The following is a 21,711-nucleotide window of genomic DNA, read 5'->3' as shown; positions in this document are numbered from 1 at the left end:
CTGGATGCAGTTTGAGTGGGTTTTATTGATGATTTGATCTATTTGAAAATTAATGCTTTTTGTACTCTATTGTCTTAGCTATAGCTTCGGCAGAGGACAAATACAGCCTCAGAGATTTTTCATGAAAGAACTGTATGCAAACAATAGCCTTGCCAGCTTCTAACTGGGGGAGAATTGCATCCTCCGTAGGATGCAATATTTTACTAAGGGAGGCAGCAATGGTTAAAACTTAGGATAGAAAGGAGAGGTGACTTTTAGAAAAGAATTTGACTTGAGAACCTGGAGCTAGGGAACCACTGTAGATGAGACTATTAGAAGGCAGCTTCAAGGCCATAAAACAAACAAACAATCAAAAAAACACAAAACACCTTAAGTTGCAATAGCCGGAAAAATATGGATTGATGAGAAGGAAATAAAAGTATTTGATAAGGGCTAAAACACCATCTATTTGGCTTGTAAATATATTTTGTTTTCTCTTTATAAAATGGGCAAAACAGGACTCAGAACAGCTTTATGAGAATTGAGAATTGTGAAGGCACACAGCAGTACCATAATTTTCATTTAATTAAAGATATGGATTTAATTACTGAACTCTGAATGTGGAGAAAATCAGAGTCTGGTTCCTGAAGTATCTACACAGTCTAGAATAGAAAAAAAAAAAAAAAAAAGACTGTTCAGATCTCACATCTGGGGCTCTAGATGAAACATCTGCAATCATAAATAAGAACTTCCAATACTTCATTTTAGTTCAGTTGCATCTCTGGTAAGAGATGAAATACGAGTGGATTAACTCAACAAGATGAATTCAGAAATTTAGCTGCTTCCCTACTTCAGGAACTTACATAAAGGGAAGAGCCCTGAATTATGTAAGAGACTTTGAATAACAAAGCCTCCGAGCACTTAGCGAGACCATTTAAGAATAAGCAGCAACCCTTCCCTCTGCATTGGTTGATTTCTTGCTGGTGAAGCCCCTCGTCTTCCTGCTCTTTTAGAATAGATACTAGCCTACTGATTACTGAGCTCAGATGAGTGATACGGACTAATCCCACAGGGTAATACAACTGGAAAGTACATAAAAAGAAAACAGGATCTTTGCCTCTATCTTCTTCCAACAGCCATGCTCATAAGAAGGCACTACATTCCTTCATATCTAATCAAATACCTCGACTAAGTAACCCTAATAATCTTATCAGAAATCACCACATTTTGTTTTTTTTTTTGAACTCCAGCACATCAGATAAATCCTTTCTTCAAGGTAACTGCAAAACTGGAAGGAATTAATTTAATGTCCTTGTTGGATAGAACAAATACTGAATTTGAATCATAGACATACATAATAATAACAATTCACTTCAGATATACAGGAAAAACTTTTTTTTTTTTCCTTCTTTTCTTGCATGATTTTACTCTTTATCAAAGATTGTTCATGCTGTGGATGCTGTGGAAAGCCCATCACCAGATATCTTTTTAGAACAGGCAAGACAAACTTCTTTTGGAAGCGACATATAGTGGCTCCTGCCTTGGGGCTGGAGTAGATGACTTCTTAAAGTCCCTTCCGATTACTATTTTTCTATGATCCTATGTTTATTGTTCTGGCTCATTAAATTCCACAGTTCTGGAAAAGACTAGAAATGATGCTGCCAAGGTGATTTGGGTATCTTCAAATTAACCCCACAGGCTTTGGCACTGAGAAATGGAAAGACTGCCAACTGCTCTTTGCATTTTCCCTAGCCTGCTTCTGATCCTTCTAATTGGCATCCTGTCAAAGTAAGACTGAACTTGTAAACCTCTGTGTTTAAATGAATCAAAGTCACATAATTTACAGAAAAAAATATGTTAGAACCAGATAACTTAATAAAGTTCATACCTATGTGGAAACTGAATGTGGCTTTGATTGTCCCATCCAAATGTATCTCAAGGAACTAAAACCTCTGTCCCACCACCTTACCATATTCAACTCACGGATATTTGCATCTTCACAAGTGGTTAGATTCCAGCTTTCTCCATCAGATGTTTTTTTTCTCCCCACTTTACAGACTCTGAGGACAAACCTTTTGCTAAGACTGTCATTAATATGTACCAAAAGAAACCCTGAGAGCATACTCAAAGAGGCGGGTGCAAGGTGTTTTAAAATATACGGAAACAAATTAATTGAGTGGAAATTAATGTTAATTATACTAATAAGCTTAAATGAAAATATCACATTACAACTGGAAAAAGACAACAGAGTAGCAGCCTCTTTACTCAGCTTACACTTTAAAAGGCTGCAGCACATTTGCTTCTGTATCAGCCTTATCACCTATGCTCATCTTTAACTGCTGTTACTCATATATAGGTAAGCTGTATGGCAGTGAGAGCCCCAAATAGCAGGCTAAGTTACTGCACACGTATAATGCCTACCTCAAGAGTTCAAGGTGTCAGCGAGTCAATAGCACATTACACAATTATGCATGTAAGAAGTACTTCAGCAAACAGCATCAGAAGAAATAGCATACTGCAAATGCCATATTATTATTATGCCAATGAATAGCACACACGATCGCAGTCTCTCTCTGCAAATATCAGATGTCACTGTACACAATTTATCTACAGCAACGAGATAGCTTCAAATTAGCACTGTAAGGCGTCCAAGTTTTCCTGAATTGATACTTAGTTCACTTAGGAATTGGAAGGGACAGAGAGGTGTCACCTGCGGTGTGAAGACCTCTTTCCAGCACTTCCAAAAGGCTTATACTGATGTCTTCTTTGCCCTAACCAAGGTGAGAGAGTAACAGACTCCTTTTGGTTTTATTCTGTGGTGACAAAACTGGCATGGAGAAGGAATTATACGGCAGTCTGCATAGTATTACTTTATACTGCAGATTGTACAGAGTATTACCAACTCCAGATGGCTCAGGCAACATGGGACTTAATTTGAAAATAAATGTTGCAAGAATTTAAATGTACAACTGATATGCAAGATCCTAATGACCTAAATGCAAGATCCTGGATCTGCCACAATGTACAACAGTGGGCCTACTGAGTCAGCCCAAACTGTACATTTTAAAATAAAATCGTAGTGGGACTTAAATTAAAAATATAGCCTTAGCATATGTAGCCTACAAAAAAAAAAAAAAAAAAAAAAAAAAAAAAGCTGGAAGTACTGTTAAAAGCTTAGGGTTACCTTGCAACCTTCCAGAAGACAGTGGAGCCTGTGAGATGAATTGATACAGAGATGCATCATTGCACATATGCAACGATGTGCATATATACATATATCCTGTAGGTACAACCGAGGATCAGGGTTCAAAAAGCCCTGGAAAAATCTAAACATCTGGGTGTAAACAACCTAGACCTCTTACTCAAATGGGGGAAAATAATCTGGAAATAACGCTTATTCTCTCTTAAATGAAAGATTAAAATGGATTAATCATTGACTTCATCCATTTGCCAATTGCTGACAGCTGTCAATACAGGGATTTGATTTCTTTATCCGAGCATCACAAACACTGCATTAGTATCTTCAGAGAAAGATCGTGACTGTGAGAGCTGCAGTTTCACTGCCCCAACTCAATTACTGCATTCTTGAACTGCAATGTATTCATTTGTGGGCACTGGGGCAGCCAGTGGGAGGGTATTGATTGGAGTATAATGTCATGTGTAGCAGCGAGAGTAAGATGAAAAGTGTTTTCTGCTTAATGGGTTGGTATTAAGTAGGTGGGAATGGCTTCTAATTAGCCAACAATTGCTGTGTTTCTCAGTTTCCCTCCTTTCCCTCCTCCTGTCGGTCACCAGCTGCCAATCTCTCTCTCCTTTTCCCTTTTTGTGTGGAGTTCATTGCTCACTGCAGTGAAAGCCTTTGTTTAAAAAAGAGGGCTCCCAGGGTCTCATCTGCCAGGGTACAGCTTGCTGCCTGCGATGAGTAGCAACTGTCAGTTTATTTTATCTCAACCTTTTCATCATTCTGCTGAAACTGGTCGAGTGAAACCACCTGAGAGACCTGAGGATTCAGTACCTACAAGTCATTAGCCAGGACTGCTCAGTCTCTCCCCACACAGCAAGTCAACTGAACACTGCTTAAAATGTAGTCCACTTTAACCCCGTATTTTCCTATGGACGTATTAGATCTCTCTGTGCATCGTCCTGATTTTAGAGTTCACCATCATTCCTTAAACATGCTATAACTACAACTAGCAAGCAATGTATTTTCTAGTGCTTCTCAACACAAATACTCAATGGATCACTCTTCAGAAATGCAAAATAGAATACCCTAAAATCCATTTATTAGAATACCTTTAATCTGAACCTCCCTCTTACCTGAACCTAGGTTACATCCCCCAGCATGAATGCCACACTCAGCAACTCTCCCAATTATTTCAGCCCCTGCTTACCCAGAAGTTTTGATAGTGCATCTCAGATGAAAGGGAGGAATTCTGCTCTTAGTTACACTCGTGCAACCCCCAAAAATCAACAGGATCTTAAGGGCATAACAAAAACAATATTCAGCCCACAATTTTGGGTATATTTGCAGCATTTCCCTCTCTTTGCCATCAAGGTCCTCTCTCTTTGCATGTACATATAAATATATGCACATATATAAAATAAACATGCACATCCGCCTTCCAAACAGCTAATATAATTGCAGTACAATCATTAAAAACATAGTAAAGTATTTGAGAAAAAAAAATATGTTGTTTTAAACTAAAATCAAATAAAATTTATACAGATAAAATTTCAAAGTTGTTAGCCTAAACAATCTTGCTCTTGGGATCACAGCTAACCTGCTGTGGTTATTACTAGCAGTTTTAATACAGCAACAGAAGGGTTGCTGTCCCTCATGCAAACAGTGAGCTCTTTCAAGGTATGAAAGAGATAAGAATGCAAAACCAGTTATCCTCCAATATTTCAGTTGATTTCCTAATGCTCAAAACATTCAATGTTTAGTCTGAATTCCATTTGGGCTGCAGCATAACTGTGCATACTTGAACAAATACCAAATATATATAATTTTCTTTATTATTATTCACAAAACTAAGCTAAAGGTACCAGTGCAGGTGAGCTCACTTCTGGGGAATGGCACATCTCAAGATGCTGTTCAGCAGACTGACATGCTCTGAAATCAAAGGGCTAGACTCCACATCACCCCCAAGTGACATTTTCCACTAGGAGAACAAGATAAGGAATTCAGGGGGCTGCAAATATTGCACCCAGGATAAAAAGTCAGTGGATAGCCCAGAACTACCAACGTTGTACAGCAGGCATTATTCTCCCCTCCTGGTTTTGACCAATTATAACACTGATTTTCCTTGACAGTAACTATTGGGGCACCACCAAAAGCTCCTATTCCTCAGACTCCTTGGGTGCACAACATGAGCAGAGCAAGGCTACTATACGGCATATTCACCCACCATTTTTCAGGTTCGGTTTTACATCAGCAATGGGTTGAATGCACATTACTATCACTTAGGTGCTCAGGTAAGATGTGTAGGCACAATCGGATGTGTCTAAGCAGATCTCACCATGTTTGTATGAGTTGTGAAGGCGTATTTCATACTGCCTAGTAGTTATAAAAAGGACATGTTGGAGTATCACCTTTCTTAGACATTATGTTATGAATAAACATCAGGTTTAGATGTGAGAGGTGCTGGTCACTTGCAGTTCCCCTTTCAAAAACTGTTGCAGAAGATTAATTCCCCACAGGAGCTGACACCAGCTACGTTGTGTTTGACTAACATCCAAAGCAACTACACTTCAAAAACATGCCAGATTTTTTAGGAAAATTAATTGTACCACTGTAGCAGCCATGGAAAAATATGAAAAAGCACTGATTCAAAACAATTTTGAATTGGCCTCCCCTAATCAAATACTCCATCTGATACTTATTAATGTCAGTATTACAGAATAACAGCTAGATGGTCAAAATGATGTACTTAATTGACACTACAGAAAATGCTGTATAATTACTTGGCTCTGCAGCAAGACTTGTATGAACCCTTAAATGGGAGTATTCTGTATTACAGATAATATCGAATGCTTAACTGAGTGAGTAGAAACAAGTGCATGAGCCTGGGGGCATGGTCATCTACTTAAGCATGCATGTGGATCTTCAAGCTAATTAATCACCTAGTTGTATACTTAAACCTGGTCAAGCCATTTGCACAGGTAATTAAGATCTCTTTATAGGCTATTTTGATACTTCACAATTTTCTATTAACTAGTTTACCAAGATGCTCAATATGAAGTGTGATTCTTTCCAGGGTATTCTCTGATTACCATGTAATAAAAACACAGAGGATGAAGAACAGCACCAAAACTGTAAGCACTGACACACAACTCTTAAACAAACCTATTGATCGTACAAGCAGCACAAGAGAGATACCTAATAAAGTTCAGATTGAGATGCTAGCTACTGAGTATAGAGGTAGCTGATGTTCCTTAAGCACTAACTGCAAACACACATAAAATTAGGGCTCAGAACAAAGGTATGGAGCCAGAAAGAGAGAATAATTTGCAATATAGAATTGAAGAATGGGAGAGAGAACAAAAGATAAATAGGGCACTGAACTGACAGGGAAGGAGGAGACAAAAGGAAAAGAACTGTTTCAGAAAAATCACAAAATATTCCTAATGATTACCAGAAGCAAAATAAAAAGAGGTGGATTTGTAGGCAAAAGAAATACGGTTTCATAAACACATTAATTGTGGAAGTATGACATTTCACTGTATTAAATAGATTGGCTCTCTCTAAAAGTAAATCATTTAAATCCAGACTATCTTCAAGCCACAGTCTTAATGAAAAAAGCAATTTGTCACTTAAATATAAGAGGAACATAAAAGAATATTCCTAGGCAGGGGAAGGCATCTCAGAGAAAAAAGAGAAAAAAAAAAAAAAAAAGATGCAGGAAAGAAAGCTGGTTTGGGAGTCCAAGAAGGAAGGTGTTTGATAGGCTGGCCGTGACTCCTGAGATGACCTAAGGGTTCTGTTACAGAAAATATGCACCGAGTAGTTTCTTTGTCTTGGCTTTGATTTTCTGTGTCCAGAGATTGTTGGGGAGCTTTTGCTAGGGATGGTTTTGCAGCAGAGAACTGTTTTTTTGTTGGCCTGAGGTCAATGTTTCTCAGTTGGCACATTTGCAGATAGCATCAATAAAAGTTTTTTTTATGAAGTCTAAATGACAACAACCCTTCTCAATATTAAGTAACAACAACAACACATAAAAGTCTGCTGTTTGGTACTTTCTGGGGATCCATTTTCCCTTTTGAGAACAAGAGAATAAGGTCACCAGAGACATCTCTGTTCACATGTGCTGCAAAGGAATGGGGCCTGTGATGGCACATGTGGAGAAGCCCTGGGGCCACATCAAAGTGTGCTGACCAGTTATTCCTCCTTGGTCCTGCAATCAGCTGGGAATTGCCAAAGCACAGTACCTGCCACCTGTTCTGCTTTATGACTCTTCTCTTTGTCAGTGCATTTCTTATGCTCTGGATTGCAGGCAAACCTCAAGCTGCCAGGTAGGTATCTCCAAATCAAGGATTCCTCCAGAAGTGCTCTAATGTGGCTAGGCAAGTGCTGCCATTTCTTTTGTACCATTTAAGAGTCCTATGGGATTAGAGTAGAACTGAGCTCCTGCCATGAGATTTTTCACTCTTTAAACTGTTAAGGAACTCCAGTTTTGGCAGGAGTACTGACAGAGCAGTGCATGAAGCTACTAGTTCAGTGCATAAAGCTACACTAAAGGTTCTGACAATATACCTTAGTTTGAACACTGCTTTCAACATTTTTTTTCCACAAGAAAGAACAATTCACCTTGTATAGGGAACCATTTTCTGCTGATCTAGAAAGCTTGCCTGAGAAAACACAGCTGGATGCCAGCAATGTTTAGCACAGGATGGCTCTAAAGCAAATGCAGGGTGCAATTTAGATATCTCCATAGAAAGTATCAGACGGCAGAAAAATCCAGATGAGAAACCCAGATTCTGCTCTGGTTGAGATGCTCTTATGTAACTCCAGATGACAAGAACACTCATAATCACATTAGACAGAGTGACAGTGAATTTTTTGAAGTTATAACACCAGACATGCAAGAATGTCAACTCTTAGCACAGACTACAAAGAAACTTCTCTGAGCACTGAAATGTTCTATGAACCCTCTTCTGAAATCCACAATATTGCCCATCCACAGATCTGGCCTAGTCCAATCCTGTGTGGAAATTATTTATTATTTAAGGCAGTATTTAGAAAGAAATCACATGACAAATGGTAAAATGCATCCCTACAAAGCACAAAACCACTGAATGTAAGCATCCCCCCTATATATTTTCTCAGACAAGCTTCAACCATCAGCAGTAAACAGAACAAACTATTGCACTAAGGAAAACTAACGTAGATGTTTAAAATGTGTTTTCAGACCTCTTTAGCTCTTCTCTTCACATCTGGTGCTTTCCGTAGTCCAAGCAATAACCACCCTCACTTTCTAAAACTATTGAAGCATATCACTAAGCTGAATCACTCAAATAAATGAAGAAATAAATTCAGGTAAGATACATGCACTACATAAGCTTATTTTCCAAAACACATCTTCCTAAGCTGTTCCATATCATCATCATCATCTACATTTAAGCATGCTGTCTAAGGTATTTCAAATAGTTAATACTATCTATTTAGCAGACAGGTATGTAACGATATAGTTAAGTATATTTTTTCCTGTTCAGAATTATCATTATGTAATTCAAAACATTGAACTAAAGGAACTGCTCTTTCACATCTGTTGTTACTGGAATTTGTTCAGGTAGTTCTTCCTACCATTTTTGCCAGCCACCTATCTTGATAATTACTTAAGGTATTCTGCGTTAATATCAAGGACACAGCAGTACAAAAAAAAAATAGAGATTTTTGAAGATTAAAAAGGGAGATATGCTAAAATTCAGCAACTGATGAGTGTCAGATGTGACTAAGAAGCACTAGGAGTTTAGAAAATTGTAAGGAGAAAAAAATTGACAGAAGCATTTCTAGGCTTTTTTTGTTTTCCCCTATTTTCCCAAATGCGTATATTTTGGCATTTCTAACCAGTGTTTTTCCAGAAGTGAGTAAACTATTCTATTTGATAAATTCCACAACGGTGTGCAGAAGCCATCCTCTGAATTCCAGCAGGGGACACTGATGTGTTTGAGCTACTCCTGAAAAAAGCTCACTGAGAACTGAGCCTTTATGCCTCTGGCACAGGGACAGCTTTGGAGTCTGCACTTGGTCACAGGCTTGCTTTCCATGATTTAAAATCATAGCTGTTATTTACCTAAGTGAACAAGTATAACTCTCTTCATTCATGTTCATTTGTATTTTCTGAGAAAACACCAAAATCCTTTCTATTTTTCATCATTTTTGGTCATATTAACAACGTACTCCGAACAATTAAATGAACTCTCAATTTCTCTAACTTTATTGACAAAAATCATAAGCACGAAGAACTTGAAGAAGAGCCCACTGAGGAACCTAGTTCCAGGCCTATGCAGAGCAAACAGAGCAGGCTGAGAGGACAGAGCGAGCAGGCCGCCAGGAGGCACAGGCACATTCACCACATTCAAAATAAGGGTCTGAAGCACTCCCATCTTCTGTGTGGCAGTGAATGGGAAAAGAATCATGATTTTGTCTGTTTAAAGTCAGTCTAGCTATTCTGTCACTGACAGTGTGCACTTTTAATTATTGTTCCTCAACAAGCTTTTTACATAACCCACTGATATGCTATCAAGTGGAAAGGTTACGAGAGCACTAACTGTGGGTTAATTCAGTCTGCACACAAGCTTATATATTCACCCTCTGTACAAGCTAACTACAAAACAGAACTTACAAACAAATAAATGGGCCAAATAATATAACAAAAATGCAAAGAGCAACTCTGAGAGAGTGCAGGCATGTGCCCAATTCTGGTAGTCCTACCTCAGTACAGTGATATGCCAGAATCCATGACAGAGCTTCAGATATGGAATATGAAGGGAAAGGAAGCTTAACACAAGCCTCTACTTTTCTACTGACATCAAGAACTATTTTAAGGATGTACATCTGTGTAAGGTATAAAGCTTTCTAGTTTTGATTAGTATGCCATATCTCTCCTTCTCCCCGAAATGTTGTCATATCAACAAACCTGCTACCACCGATAAACGTTTACTGGACAGACAAAATACCATTTATAATAAAAAATACTTTAGCAAATCAAAACCAATATTCACGAGGAAACAGGCATTTTGGGTACAGTGCCATAGCATAACAGCTATTAGAATGCATTTGAGGTAACTGGCATCATTTATTAATGTGTGGAAGCCCGGATTTGCAATGTTAGAGGTATTTCTGGAATTAGCGTACTTCACAAAGATGAGACAGTAAAAAAGCAGTTTATCACATTAGGAAGCACACCGTTCTAACATTGGGCAATATTATCAAAATGGCACATAAATTATGTGTTTGTGGTAAGTTATAGTAGAGAAATGTTAATGGAATGTGTTTAGTGTAATTTTCGATCTCATACCTCCCTTCTAATTTTACCATTCTTTAGGGATAATCCTTTTATTAATGAATGATAAAATCACACACAAACTTCCATCTAAAATTCATCTGGCAAGATCTCTTTTCTTCACCATATTAAGTTAGCTACATCTTTTGCAGGAAAATAACTATGGAGCATCTAAATGAACTTCTAAGAATATGAATTGATAAGATGAGAATTTGACTTTTTATACAACAAAAAGGACCCACTCATATTATGTAATGTACCATTCCTTAGCTCTGTAAGAGGGAGATGGAGAAAGAATATCAAGGGATTACATGTATGGGAGTAAGGTTAAAAACTCATTGTATTGCATTTTCCAAGCTATAGTTTTAGCTGGTGCATGCATTTTAAATCACATGGAAGGCTGCTCAGGTGTGGAATGCTAGAAATAGTCCAGATCATGCTGAAAAATGAAAGCGTTAATGGTACAAGATAATTCTATTGATCATAAGACTGCAACTTATGGTATAGGTAAGACAAACACTTAAGCAGCGTTAAGTGCTACTATAAAACAAACCAAAAAACAAACAAACAAAAAAAACAACAAACCAAAACACACACAAAACTCATAGTAAAATGTGTTAAGTTTGCAAAGTTGCAAAATTGTCCAAAGTCAATAAATATAAATTGCAGTCAAAAGCACATAACATTTCTCAAGAAAACAACTGAAGATTTTTCAGCATGAGGAAAACAAAATATTTTAACTTGAACTCTGCTATTAAAAATGTTTAGATGATTTCAGGCACCCAAAGTCTTTTGCAGAGGCAAAGCACTGCCAGCTGCAATAACCTGTACCAAGAGTTTCCAGACTCACAAAAACATAATTCTTGAGAAGCATTTCATTTAATTAATATCCAAAATTCAATCCAAAATTTTCCTGCCTTCAGATTCTTTAATTATTCTTCTCCCTTTTAGAAGATGACAAATCAGGAGATTATCTATTGAAAGACCTGTGAAGTATTTTCTCCACAGAAAATATTTCCTTTTTTAGGCTTTAAGGTGGAATCATGAGAAATTTTCCCTCCTGATACTGTTGATAATTATTTTTGTATACTTTTGACAAAACACAAAAAGATCAATAAAGTCTTATTTGTTCTTACAGTGGCATCTCACTATGGCATAAATAACTCTCTTGTAAGTGAACTCAGGTGACTGAGTCAAAATACAGCAGACAGAAATACATTCTCCTGTGCATTTATCAACACTGTTTTCTGATAATCTCATCCCTTTTTCCATGACAACTTCAGTCAAAACATCCATTTTATTAATAAATGTTGAGGTAAATTGAGTAATTAATGGTTCTTCCTGCTTGGTTATTGAAATGATTGATTTAGAAAATAAGCCTTGGTTGAAAGATATAAGGTATCTGGCAGTACTTGAATTTAAATGTTATTGTTCCTCCATCAGCCTTAGTATTTCTTTTGCTTAAGACTACAGAAACTACTTTTATTTTTTGTCACAGAAAAATTATCCAGTCAGGACAGAAATGAAAACTTATTACTTTCCTTCTTCACTTCATTAAATTCCCCTGCGGATTAAGAACTACCATTGTATCTTGTCTTCAGCTATTTTACCCTCAAAAAGACTGAGAAAAATCTAGCAGATTATCGATGTTGAGCTATTTGAAAGAGCTAGAAATACCATTCTATTATCATAGTAGGAATTTCCAAAGTGATGAGTTCATCACAGCATGCACAGACATTCTGCTGGAAGATAGGATAAAGGCTGTACCTGAAACTCAGAGCTGGTAGATCTTAATATTGAATTGGTGCCAGGTCATGTTTTGCCAGACAAAGATATTAAAAATGTAGTGCCAGTACTAACTAGAGATTTGGCACACAAAACATGAAGAATGTTACAGATTGTGCTGACAGTGTGACACTATGTTTTCCTGGATGTAATCTGGGTATCATGAGAGTAAGCTTGGAGCACTAATGAGAAAAATGATATTGAACTGGAAGAGCTGCTAAATATGCAGTAGCCACAGGGTTCCTGGAGTTTACTGGAACTAAAATGAAAACTGTAATACCATAAGTAACAGAGGGTAAACTAGGCAGAAATGCTAAAGGAAGAGACTCTCAGCAGGCAAAACTTGTTTCTGCTACCATGCTTGCCAGGACATAAAGGGTTTTTCTAATCATACTCTTTTTATCCCTGATGTCCTGTTAAAGAGGAGCAAGAAACTTGAGATTAAAGGAGCACATACCATTTCACGATATAAATGAATACCACAACTAACTGGAGAAAGCAATGTGTAAAAGGCTGAATGGAAAACCTTGTCAGGTGCAAGAAGTAACGTACATGTTAACAAAGATCATCCTAACTATCTCTTCAGGGCTCCTGTTTTTTTACTGTTTACCATTGTCAATTTTCGTTGGTCTCGTATTTATTGCACCTAAAGCTTATGAACACCAAGTGGAACATGTAAAGTTGCTTGACATTGGATTCTTTGGCCATCTCTGATAGCATTCTTGGCATCTTCACTACATCCTGCACTAACGGTCTAGAAACTTACTATGCCTTGCAGGAGATATGAGCCCAGTTAACTTTGCCAGCCAGCAAAGTCTGTTCATGAGAATGCTGAATATCCACTTGTTCAGGAGAAAAAAAAAATCCTAAATATTTATGATTTTTAGTCATAATATATAGTCAATATACAGTCATTCAAAAAGAAATGCATTAAAAAAGAACTGCCCTGTTATCATCATAGGAACTCTAAACAGTTTTTATCTCTTCAGCATGCCAAAAAGAAAGAAAAATTTTACCAATGCCAAGAGGTCTACTCCACATAAAATTTTCCTCCCTCCTGTAGTTGAAACTAGGGAATTGGAGAAATCACAAGAGTTACTTCCCCTTTCCCCAATAAGGATGCCAAAAATAAAACAGAATGCTCTTCTGAATTCATTGCTATGTCTGCTATGTTAAGCAGAAATTACCTCTTACTTCAAAAAACAGAGAAATTGCTTCTGGATGTACTTGAAGAGCTGACTGCAAAGTAAGTTTTTTTTTTTTTTTTCCTAAGTTTAAAATTATGATATTTGACTGAACTAACATATCACTGTTTGCCCAGAACTGTGATGTTTTAGAAAACAGTACTGAAAAGAAGTTATCATTCCCAGAAACTGTTTCTCCCTCATATATTGTATTTAAACCTATTTAATTCTGTCTTTAAAATAAGCACACAAAGGAGTAAATCTAACCTCCATTCAGTACAAGGGTAATCCAATAAGGTTAAACCCAGGAAATAATTTAATAAAACTCTACAAGAAAAATGACTTAACCATTGAGAACAATACAGCACTAATGTGTTTCATAACCAATGTCTTACCAACTGTGAGAGGGTCAGTGCACATGTCACTTCTGTTCTCCTTCCATGCCAGCAGGTACTTGAGGCTGACAGGATCTTCTGCTTCTATATAGCTGTTAAACGCCACCATCAGTTTATGAGTCTTCGCAATGCCACAGTAAGTCTTTGTTTCCCCCTCTAAGGGCAAATTATTTAAAATGCTTGCTGCCTCAAAAGCTTTAGTGAAATATTCAAAAGCTTTATTGTAGTTCCCCTAGTAAAGAAGAGGGAAGAAAAAAAAAAAAAAAGGAAAGAAATAAAAGAATTGTAAAAACTGCTTGCAGTCACTTGTATTTACCTTGATGTTAAAACCTGCTCTCCTCACACCTGAGATGTCGCAGCTGAGAGGCCAGCCTACAGAATGACTCATGGCATGGTATTAACCAAATCACTCTCCCTTGGTGTTTCCTAACCTCTAAAATGCAGAAAGCAATGCTCATATCTTTTTCAGGAACTAAAATGTTTTTAGCTGTCTGTGTAGTATTTTGATCACGCAAATCACTGTATCAATGCTAAGTATTAACACTGATTTCAGTCAGGCCTTTTAGCAATTTTCACTGTTGTTTCATGAACAACCCTGTGGGAGGAAAGGTCCTAATTTACTACTGTGATACTAAATTTTAGAAAAGAAATCTTAAGAATGAAGAAATAAAACCAAAAAGATGATAATGAAATGAAGCACTGAGAAGAACAGAAATCAAAACTTACAGATTTATGAGAATGGTAGTATGCCAAAAGATAGGGATATTCCTGATCAAACAAAAAGAGAAACAATAGGAGAAATTTGTCAACCATTCCTAAATAGAAAACCCAAAGAGTTTATCTCTTTATCTGCAGCCTACAGAAATTTAGCATTCATGTGTCCAGTAATGGTTGAAAGCATTTTGAGTTGGTATCACATAAGGTAGCATGCAGTAACTTTCTGCTCTAGTATTCGTATTGTCTAAGGTTTAGTATCATACGGAAAGGATCAGATGACAATTTTGGCAATATACTCTAACAAGCTAAAAATAAAGGCTTTTGCAATGCTTCGAGGAATTTCAAAGGGACCTAATAACACTACTTGTGTGATTATGTGATAGCAAATGAAATTGATTCTTTAGAAAAAGATAGGTAACTTATGCTGCCTGAGCTATTAATAACTTTTACTGGATTCTCACTAACTCATGCTCAAGAAGAAGGCCTTGAAATAACACGGGCAGCTCTGCAGTGGCTGACCCTAAATGCAAAAGAGATCTAAAATTTATTAAGGTCAAACAAAATATTAGCACTCATCAAAAATACAGTGTAGAAAACTAGGATACACTCTTTATATAAATAAGCAGTATATTAATAAAACTGGACAAAATAAATACGGGCCAAACAACAAATATAAATGAGGAATAGATGTAAAATTGCTACCAGATGTAACAGAAGAATAGGAATTAATTGAATCTGATTGAAAAGCAGGAAAATTAAAAATAATTCCAGATAGCTGTCTCCCCTTAATAGATTATTTGTGGAGAAAATCCTGATCACAAGCTTACAAAGTGGAAAGTTAAAAGTCAACAAACAAGACAAGGGGAAAATAACATATCGGGAGCATGGCATTATGTAACTGTTCATCCTTTACCTTATTGTGAAGGAATCAGTTCTGGCTATTGTCAGAGCTAGAAAAACTTCTACGGCTATTCAGACTAAATATAGCTGGCCCTCTCCATGGAAGATGCCTCCTAGCTCTCCAGTTTATGAGGAATTCTGCTGCCCTGATGGTGCAAACTCCTGACTGAAAAGTGTTTTCAGAGCTGTCTTATCCTTTAACTCTCAGCTTGATTTAGAAAAATTAAAACTCCCTTCTGCACAGAGTAAAGAGGACAGGAGCACAGACTCCACTTTGATACCTGTTGCTCTTGATACCACTATTGGGGATCAAAATTTGTATGACTGTTAAAGGGTGTCTGAATTTAAAAAAAAAAAAAGGAAAAGGATAAGGATAAGAGAAATTCAGATTCTGTTTTTATACATCAGCAGAGCAAAATCAGGCATATGAGGACTCAGCAATGAATAAAGAACAATAAGCAGTAGGGTAATAATCAGAAAGGAGAAACATCTACATACTGTACTCATGAAAACTATAATAGGTTCAGTGATACAATTAGTGAGAGGAATGCAGCAAATCAGACTAGGAAACTCAAGAAAAGTGAAATGCGAAATGACAGCGTCATACTATCTCCATCAGAGTTTATTCATATTAAGTAAGGAACCTGCTTAAACTGGGAGAAATCAGAGATACTAATGTATAATATAAAAACAGGCATTTAAAAAATGAAACATACTGGTAAACAATCATGACTAAAAAGCAGGAACTTAGTGTACAGCATTAAGGAAAGACGATGGTGACGGAATGGTGAGATGACAAAACTACAAAGAAATAGCAACAGCATGGACAGAGCAAGGTGAATTTAGTCAAAGCCACTTTGGGGAGGATAGTAAGTTATATCCTTGGTTTACTAAAGGTCCCCAAGGATAGATCTGGATATAAATAGAGATATCTGTAATTTGATGATACAAATTGTATCACCAGGCGAAGTAACAGAGTGGAATAAAAATACCCTAATAATAGCTTAACTTAGATAATACTGGCTATGACAGCTGACACCAACCAGGCAGTGATCCACGAGAAAAAATGTTAATTAAGACTCAGTATTAGTAAACATTGCTGACCTTGCAGAAAAAAAGTAGTATAGAAAATTGAGAACTGTAAAACTTTTGTGAAATCTTTTTGTCTATTTAAATTCTGTATTTTACATAGGTTTCTAAGTCTAAGTCACTATATATTTTTTCCCTTCTATTCCCCTAACCCAGTTCAAGGCAGCAAATTCTTAACTGAGAAACACAATTTAGGGAACAACCCCAAAGAGGTTAATTATTAAAATATCACTTCTCGTATAAATGATTATTAGCAATAGTGTCAACAAGCAGTGAAATATAAAAGTAGTTAAACAGAATTTTGTTATTTGTTTTTCAAATTTGGGGTAGAATATTTAAGGACAGTGTCACACCACCTTCTACTTCAAAGAAAGTTTCAGGTCAATTTAAAGTTATTTTAGCAAGTTCTCAGAATTTCAAACTTAGTTTTCAATGGAGATTCTGCATTTATGCTAAGAACTTAAGCAAACAGAAGTCTCCAGCCTAACTTGGAGAATACGGAGTAAGACTTTTTTCTACTGCTTGTGCAAAGGGTCAGTAACTTCAGTAACTTCAGTCAGTGAGAGTTCTGCGTGAGAACAATCCTGAAAATAAAAAGACATTTGGGGGTAGTGTAAAAGCAAAGGGGCAAGTAGCCTGACATATTACACATAGAAAAGAAAACCTGTAAAAAATTGGGCAAAAGTTAGTACTTAAAAGCTAGAAAATGTGAGATTTACAGTTGCTCCCTGTTTGCCTTCATACATACACACTGAAAACAGCACTTTGCCAGTAACATGAAAGGTCCAGTTCTGAAAAGTCCAGCATGATTTGAAAGGGTATTTATTTTTTTTTTCTTCATAGTGAAAGTGTTTCCTAATTTCAACATTGTCCAGCCTGCAGAGCAACTTCTATCTATTACCAATTTTATCTAAATAATTTCATGTAGCACTTCAACTCTAAAATAGGTGGTAATGGGTTCAACATCAATCTTTCACTTCTGCACCTGTATTTTTAACTCTTTTGATTACAAAAGCCAAGTGCAAGTTCTGTGTCTTTGGAGGCTGCACTGCACTGAGTGAACGGGGAAGCTGCTACCCAGGCAGGCTGCCAACAGAACTGCTGCTTCTGCAGGGTCCACCCAAGAAAGACAATTCAGAGACTGGCATGTGGCTCAGAAAGTGGTTCAAAAAACCTTAGGAACCACAATAAAGGGAATTTCTTAGTTGTCCCTACCCTACCTTAGCATTATCTGAATTAAATAAGCCAAATCAAAGCTGTCAAGCTAGATGGAGGTAAAAAGAACAGAAAACCCTTTTACTACTGACACAGATCTTTGCCAAAATATTTGCTTCTGGCACCCATTTCATAAATTTGGCTGAGAGAACGTAAAGAGGAAACCAAGCTAAGATTAAAGACTCCATATTCATTTACAGTAATAGTATAAATTCATTTAAAAAAAGGATTGTTTTCAATGTATGATATACACCGAAATAATTGATCCATGATTTTCACAACACTGAAAGTTTCTTATGATCTGAACTTGGAATTTTCATTCACCCATTCTAGAATGATATCACATGTATTAAATATGTTGTGAAATTTTCACCCTACCCAAAAACTTAAGGCACGTTTTTAGTCACACATTATTTTCTCCTTTGGTAACTCTTATAAGATACAATATCTGGATCAAACTCTGCTGGTCACCTCATATGCAAAAGCAGATTTTTATGAGTTAAACTCAATTGTTTGACATCGTTACTACAGCCAGTACTTACTCTTTCATTGTAAATGTTCCCAAGCAATACACATGCATCCACCAGGCTTTGGCTTAGATGCGTATCCTCAGCAACCTTCATAAACTCTTCCAAGGACGTAAGAGTTTCAGCCACTTTTCCTTGACTAAAGCAGAGGACAAGGAACAAAAGTATTTATTCACCCAGATGGCTTCTCCAAAGACTGCAGATCTATCCCCCTGTTCCAAATCAATTCTACTTTGTGATGGCTCATCTGCTTTATGGTGAAATACGGATTGTAGTTTCAATATGGGTGTCTAGACCCTACCTGTACTGAAACCAATAAGACTAATCCACATGGAATATCTGAGGGCAGAAACTCCTTTGAGAGAAACAGAAGTTTTCTTCAGAAAATTGTGCCATTTTTAAGGGCAAGAATGAAAACGTAGGTGATGATTTTACAGGGTTTTTGGAGTTTCCATTATTTTAATACTTTTCTTCTACTGAACAGCTGATGACATTTTCAGTACAACTGGACCTCACATCCTGAAACTGGACCTCACATCCTGAGAAGAGTAGGAAGTAGGAGTGCTAGCTTGCCATTAAGACTTTTTGTGCTCCTGTCATTTAGAGGTGCCATTTCTTGCTCTAGAACCCTGGTGGTACAGCAGCAGCACCATACGGTGCTGTCTCTTAAGTCTGGGCTGACAGCCTTCTCTCAGGTGTAATGCTGCACTTTGGCTGGGTGGATCAAAGGTTGCTGGAGTCACACAGGGCAACCTATAAACTGTGGATTGCAGGTGTCACCTCCAAATCCCAGAGAGATCAGAGCAACCCAAGGTCACAGCTGAATCCAAGTTGAAAATTGGCTAATGTACTTTGACAATAACATTTGCAGATTTCCCTTTTTTTTTTTTTTTTTTTAATAAAGCCGTGCACACTAACAATATAAGATCTCTGCCATATGGTTACAAGATATAAGATAGACATCTGGGTTTGCCTTGTAAGTAAGGTACTACGCTCTTTTTCCCTTTAAGGCTGAAGTGTTACTGCAGCTGACCTCAATATTAGCCATGAACTTGAGTCACTAATGGAGGAGTGCAGCATGTTAAATGTCAAGCCACCAAGCCAGACAGAAAATACAGTCTCTTAATTAAGAAACTCACAGAAACAAAAGTTTCTGTAAGTGATAAAGAACTGTGATTTATTTTCTATTTTAAAACACCTTCAGGTTATATTCTTGCAGCAAATGACTGTCTGGGTTTTATTTATATTTTGTTTTTTATTATAAACTATGTTAATGATATGTGTTTTCAAAATCTGGCAGAAGTCTGCAATTCCCTGTCTTATGAAACAGAGTAATTATAATAATATAACAGAGCCTTCCATTGCACAGGAAACACAGTAAAGCATCACTGCAAATTTACAATATTGCAGTGATTATGTGACTGAAGTGATCTAGACTGCTACAAAAGGATGCTAAAACACTGGAAACTAACGTGTTTGAAGTATTCATGAATATGCTACTATAAAGCTTAGTTGTCAGCCAGCAGAGCTGGATTTAATAAAATTTCCTAACTTATGTATTTAATATGAAAATATTAAACATACTTTACTGTAAACATTTACAAAATGTCAAAAAAAATCTAAATTTTAGAATTAGAAACATATTTTTTCAAATCTTTTTTTTTTTTTTTTTTTTTCCTAAGAAGAGAAAATCAAATGTTTCCCCACAGAAATCCAGCATATGATTTATATAAGTTAAAGGACAAGGTTAAAGTGTTAGACAAATATTAATTCCAGTTTTTCTAGTTTTCTATATGCAGTGCACAGGTGCAACTTGAAGAGCATATTATATGGTATAATCATTAAATCCATTCAACCAGACCTTTGAGAGTTAAAAACATATATTCTGAGGAAAAGGACTCCTCGGTCCAAGGAATGAGAATGAAACAGTGCAGAATATTTGTGTATCAAGGTGATTCCAGTTTCCAATTGGGAAAACAGGACTGTTAACACCCACATCCCCTGACAACTGTCCAATTATGTATATCACACTTGGCCTACTGTTTGCAGTAGAAGTAATCAATAAAGGATGTGGTTGAGTGAACATAGATTTTGGTTGAACCAATGCATGAAAACTTAATCATTTACTCAGAGTGCAGAAATCAAATAGAGCAGGGATGAAACAGCCACTGAGGGGTTTGTTGATTGTGCCACCAAGTTTGTGGGCTAGAGGCTGAAAGTAATAAAGCAAATGGAATCAGTGACAGGAGAAAATGTAAAAAGGTTTTCTTAATTTCATGAATTAATAGAAATGTTTTCATGTATTTTTGGTCACTTTTTATATTTCACATAAAAGCTTATGTTCCATGTGTAGAAAATATAAAAATTGCTAGGGCATATAATGTCTTTCAGGCAAACAGAAATCAATTTGATACGTATCGGAAAGATGTTTCTCAAAGCTAGAACTTCGCTTACACCAACTAGCAGTCATTTGGTACACTTCAACAAGCTTTTGAAGGAAGTATTTTTAAAAGCACTACTGCTTGAGATATTTAAAGTATGCTAGAAGAATTACTGGAACACTTTATCCTGCACAAGACCTGATAACATGATAAACAGGTCTTTCCTACTCAAATAACTAATATTTTATAGTTCCTTCCAAAATCTACATGTTATTTTATACAGCCATATACTTTCTATCTCCTTAGACATCACCTTTCTAAATGCATAAAATGCAATTTCCTATAGATATAGCCATTCATGATCCCACAGAACAGTTATGATGACTTCAGCAGAAGAGATTACATATCTACAGCAACTCATTTTCCAGTTTCATGCTAAAATGCCCTATGAGATTTTTACCCCTATTAGACTTTTATGAAAATATGCACCTTTTATAGGATTGCTCATGTGATTGAATTGGATGTATAAATCATTTGTCCACAAGAAGTCATTACCATGGTGGACACTGGCAGAATAAGTCAAGAACATGATGCTATTATGTCAGATTTTTCCCTGGAAAATGACATGCCTAAATGCACATGATAAAGATTTTCAGTTTGCCATGGTCTGTGGAAACATCTGCAGCAAAGATTTCAAAAAAAAATCCAAAGACATAGACAATTTCTGAGCCATCAGGGAGGGCTCAGCCACTTTTCTCCAACATGTCCCAGTCATCTTTTTAGATCAGGTTAAAAAAAAAAAAAAAAAATGTAAAAAGTGATCTAGCTGAGTCTGGAGACTGTGTCACCAACAGTAATTATTCATGCATTCATCCAATATTTTCTAAACTTTCCAGAAATTGACTCATTTGCTATATGTCAGACAAGTAAATATCCAAAAGTTTAGTAAGATAAACAGAAACTTGTATATTTAACTAATAATCTAAAAGCCTCTCTTTTCTTTAGCTTTTTTTTTTTTTTTTTTTTTTAATTAC

At 36.5% G+C, this 21,711-nt stretch overlaps 1 protein-coding gene across 2 annotated transcripts in view; it reads right to left on the bottom strand.

The window, feature by feature from the left end:
* TTC29 (tetratricopeptide repeat domain 29) overlaps positions 1 to 21,711 on the bottom strand; it is a 372,975-nt gene that overhangs the window by 32,926 nt on the left and 318,338 nt on the right. For both annotated transcript variants that reach the window (XM_032186005.1, XM_032186006.1), the window contains 2 exons: positions 18,312 to 18,435; positions 13,849 to 14,080 (listed from right to left, as the gene is read on the bottom strand). In XM_032186005.1, coding sequence (XP_032041896.1) covers positions 13,849 to 14,080; positions 18,312 to 18,435 — 356 coding nt within the window. The remainder of the gene's footprint in view (positions 1 to 13,848; positions 14,081 to 18,311; positions 18,436 to 21,711) is intronic.

This window comes from Aythya fuligula, chromosome 4, assembly GCF_009819795.1.
Source record: "Aythya fuligula isolate bAytFul2 chromosome 4, bAytFul2.pri, whole genome shotgun sequence".
Lineage (NCBI taxonomy): Eukaryota > Metazoa > Chordata > Aves > Anseriformes > Anatidae > Aythya > Aythya fuligula.
The sequence above is the reverse complement of the archived record's forward strand: the minus strand, read 5'-3'. Positions and strand labels throughout refer to the sequence as shown.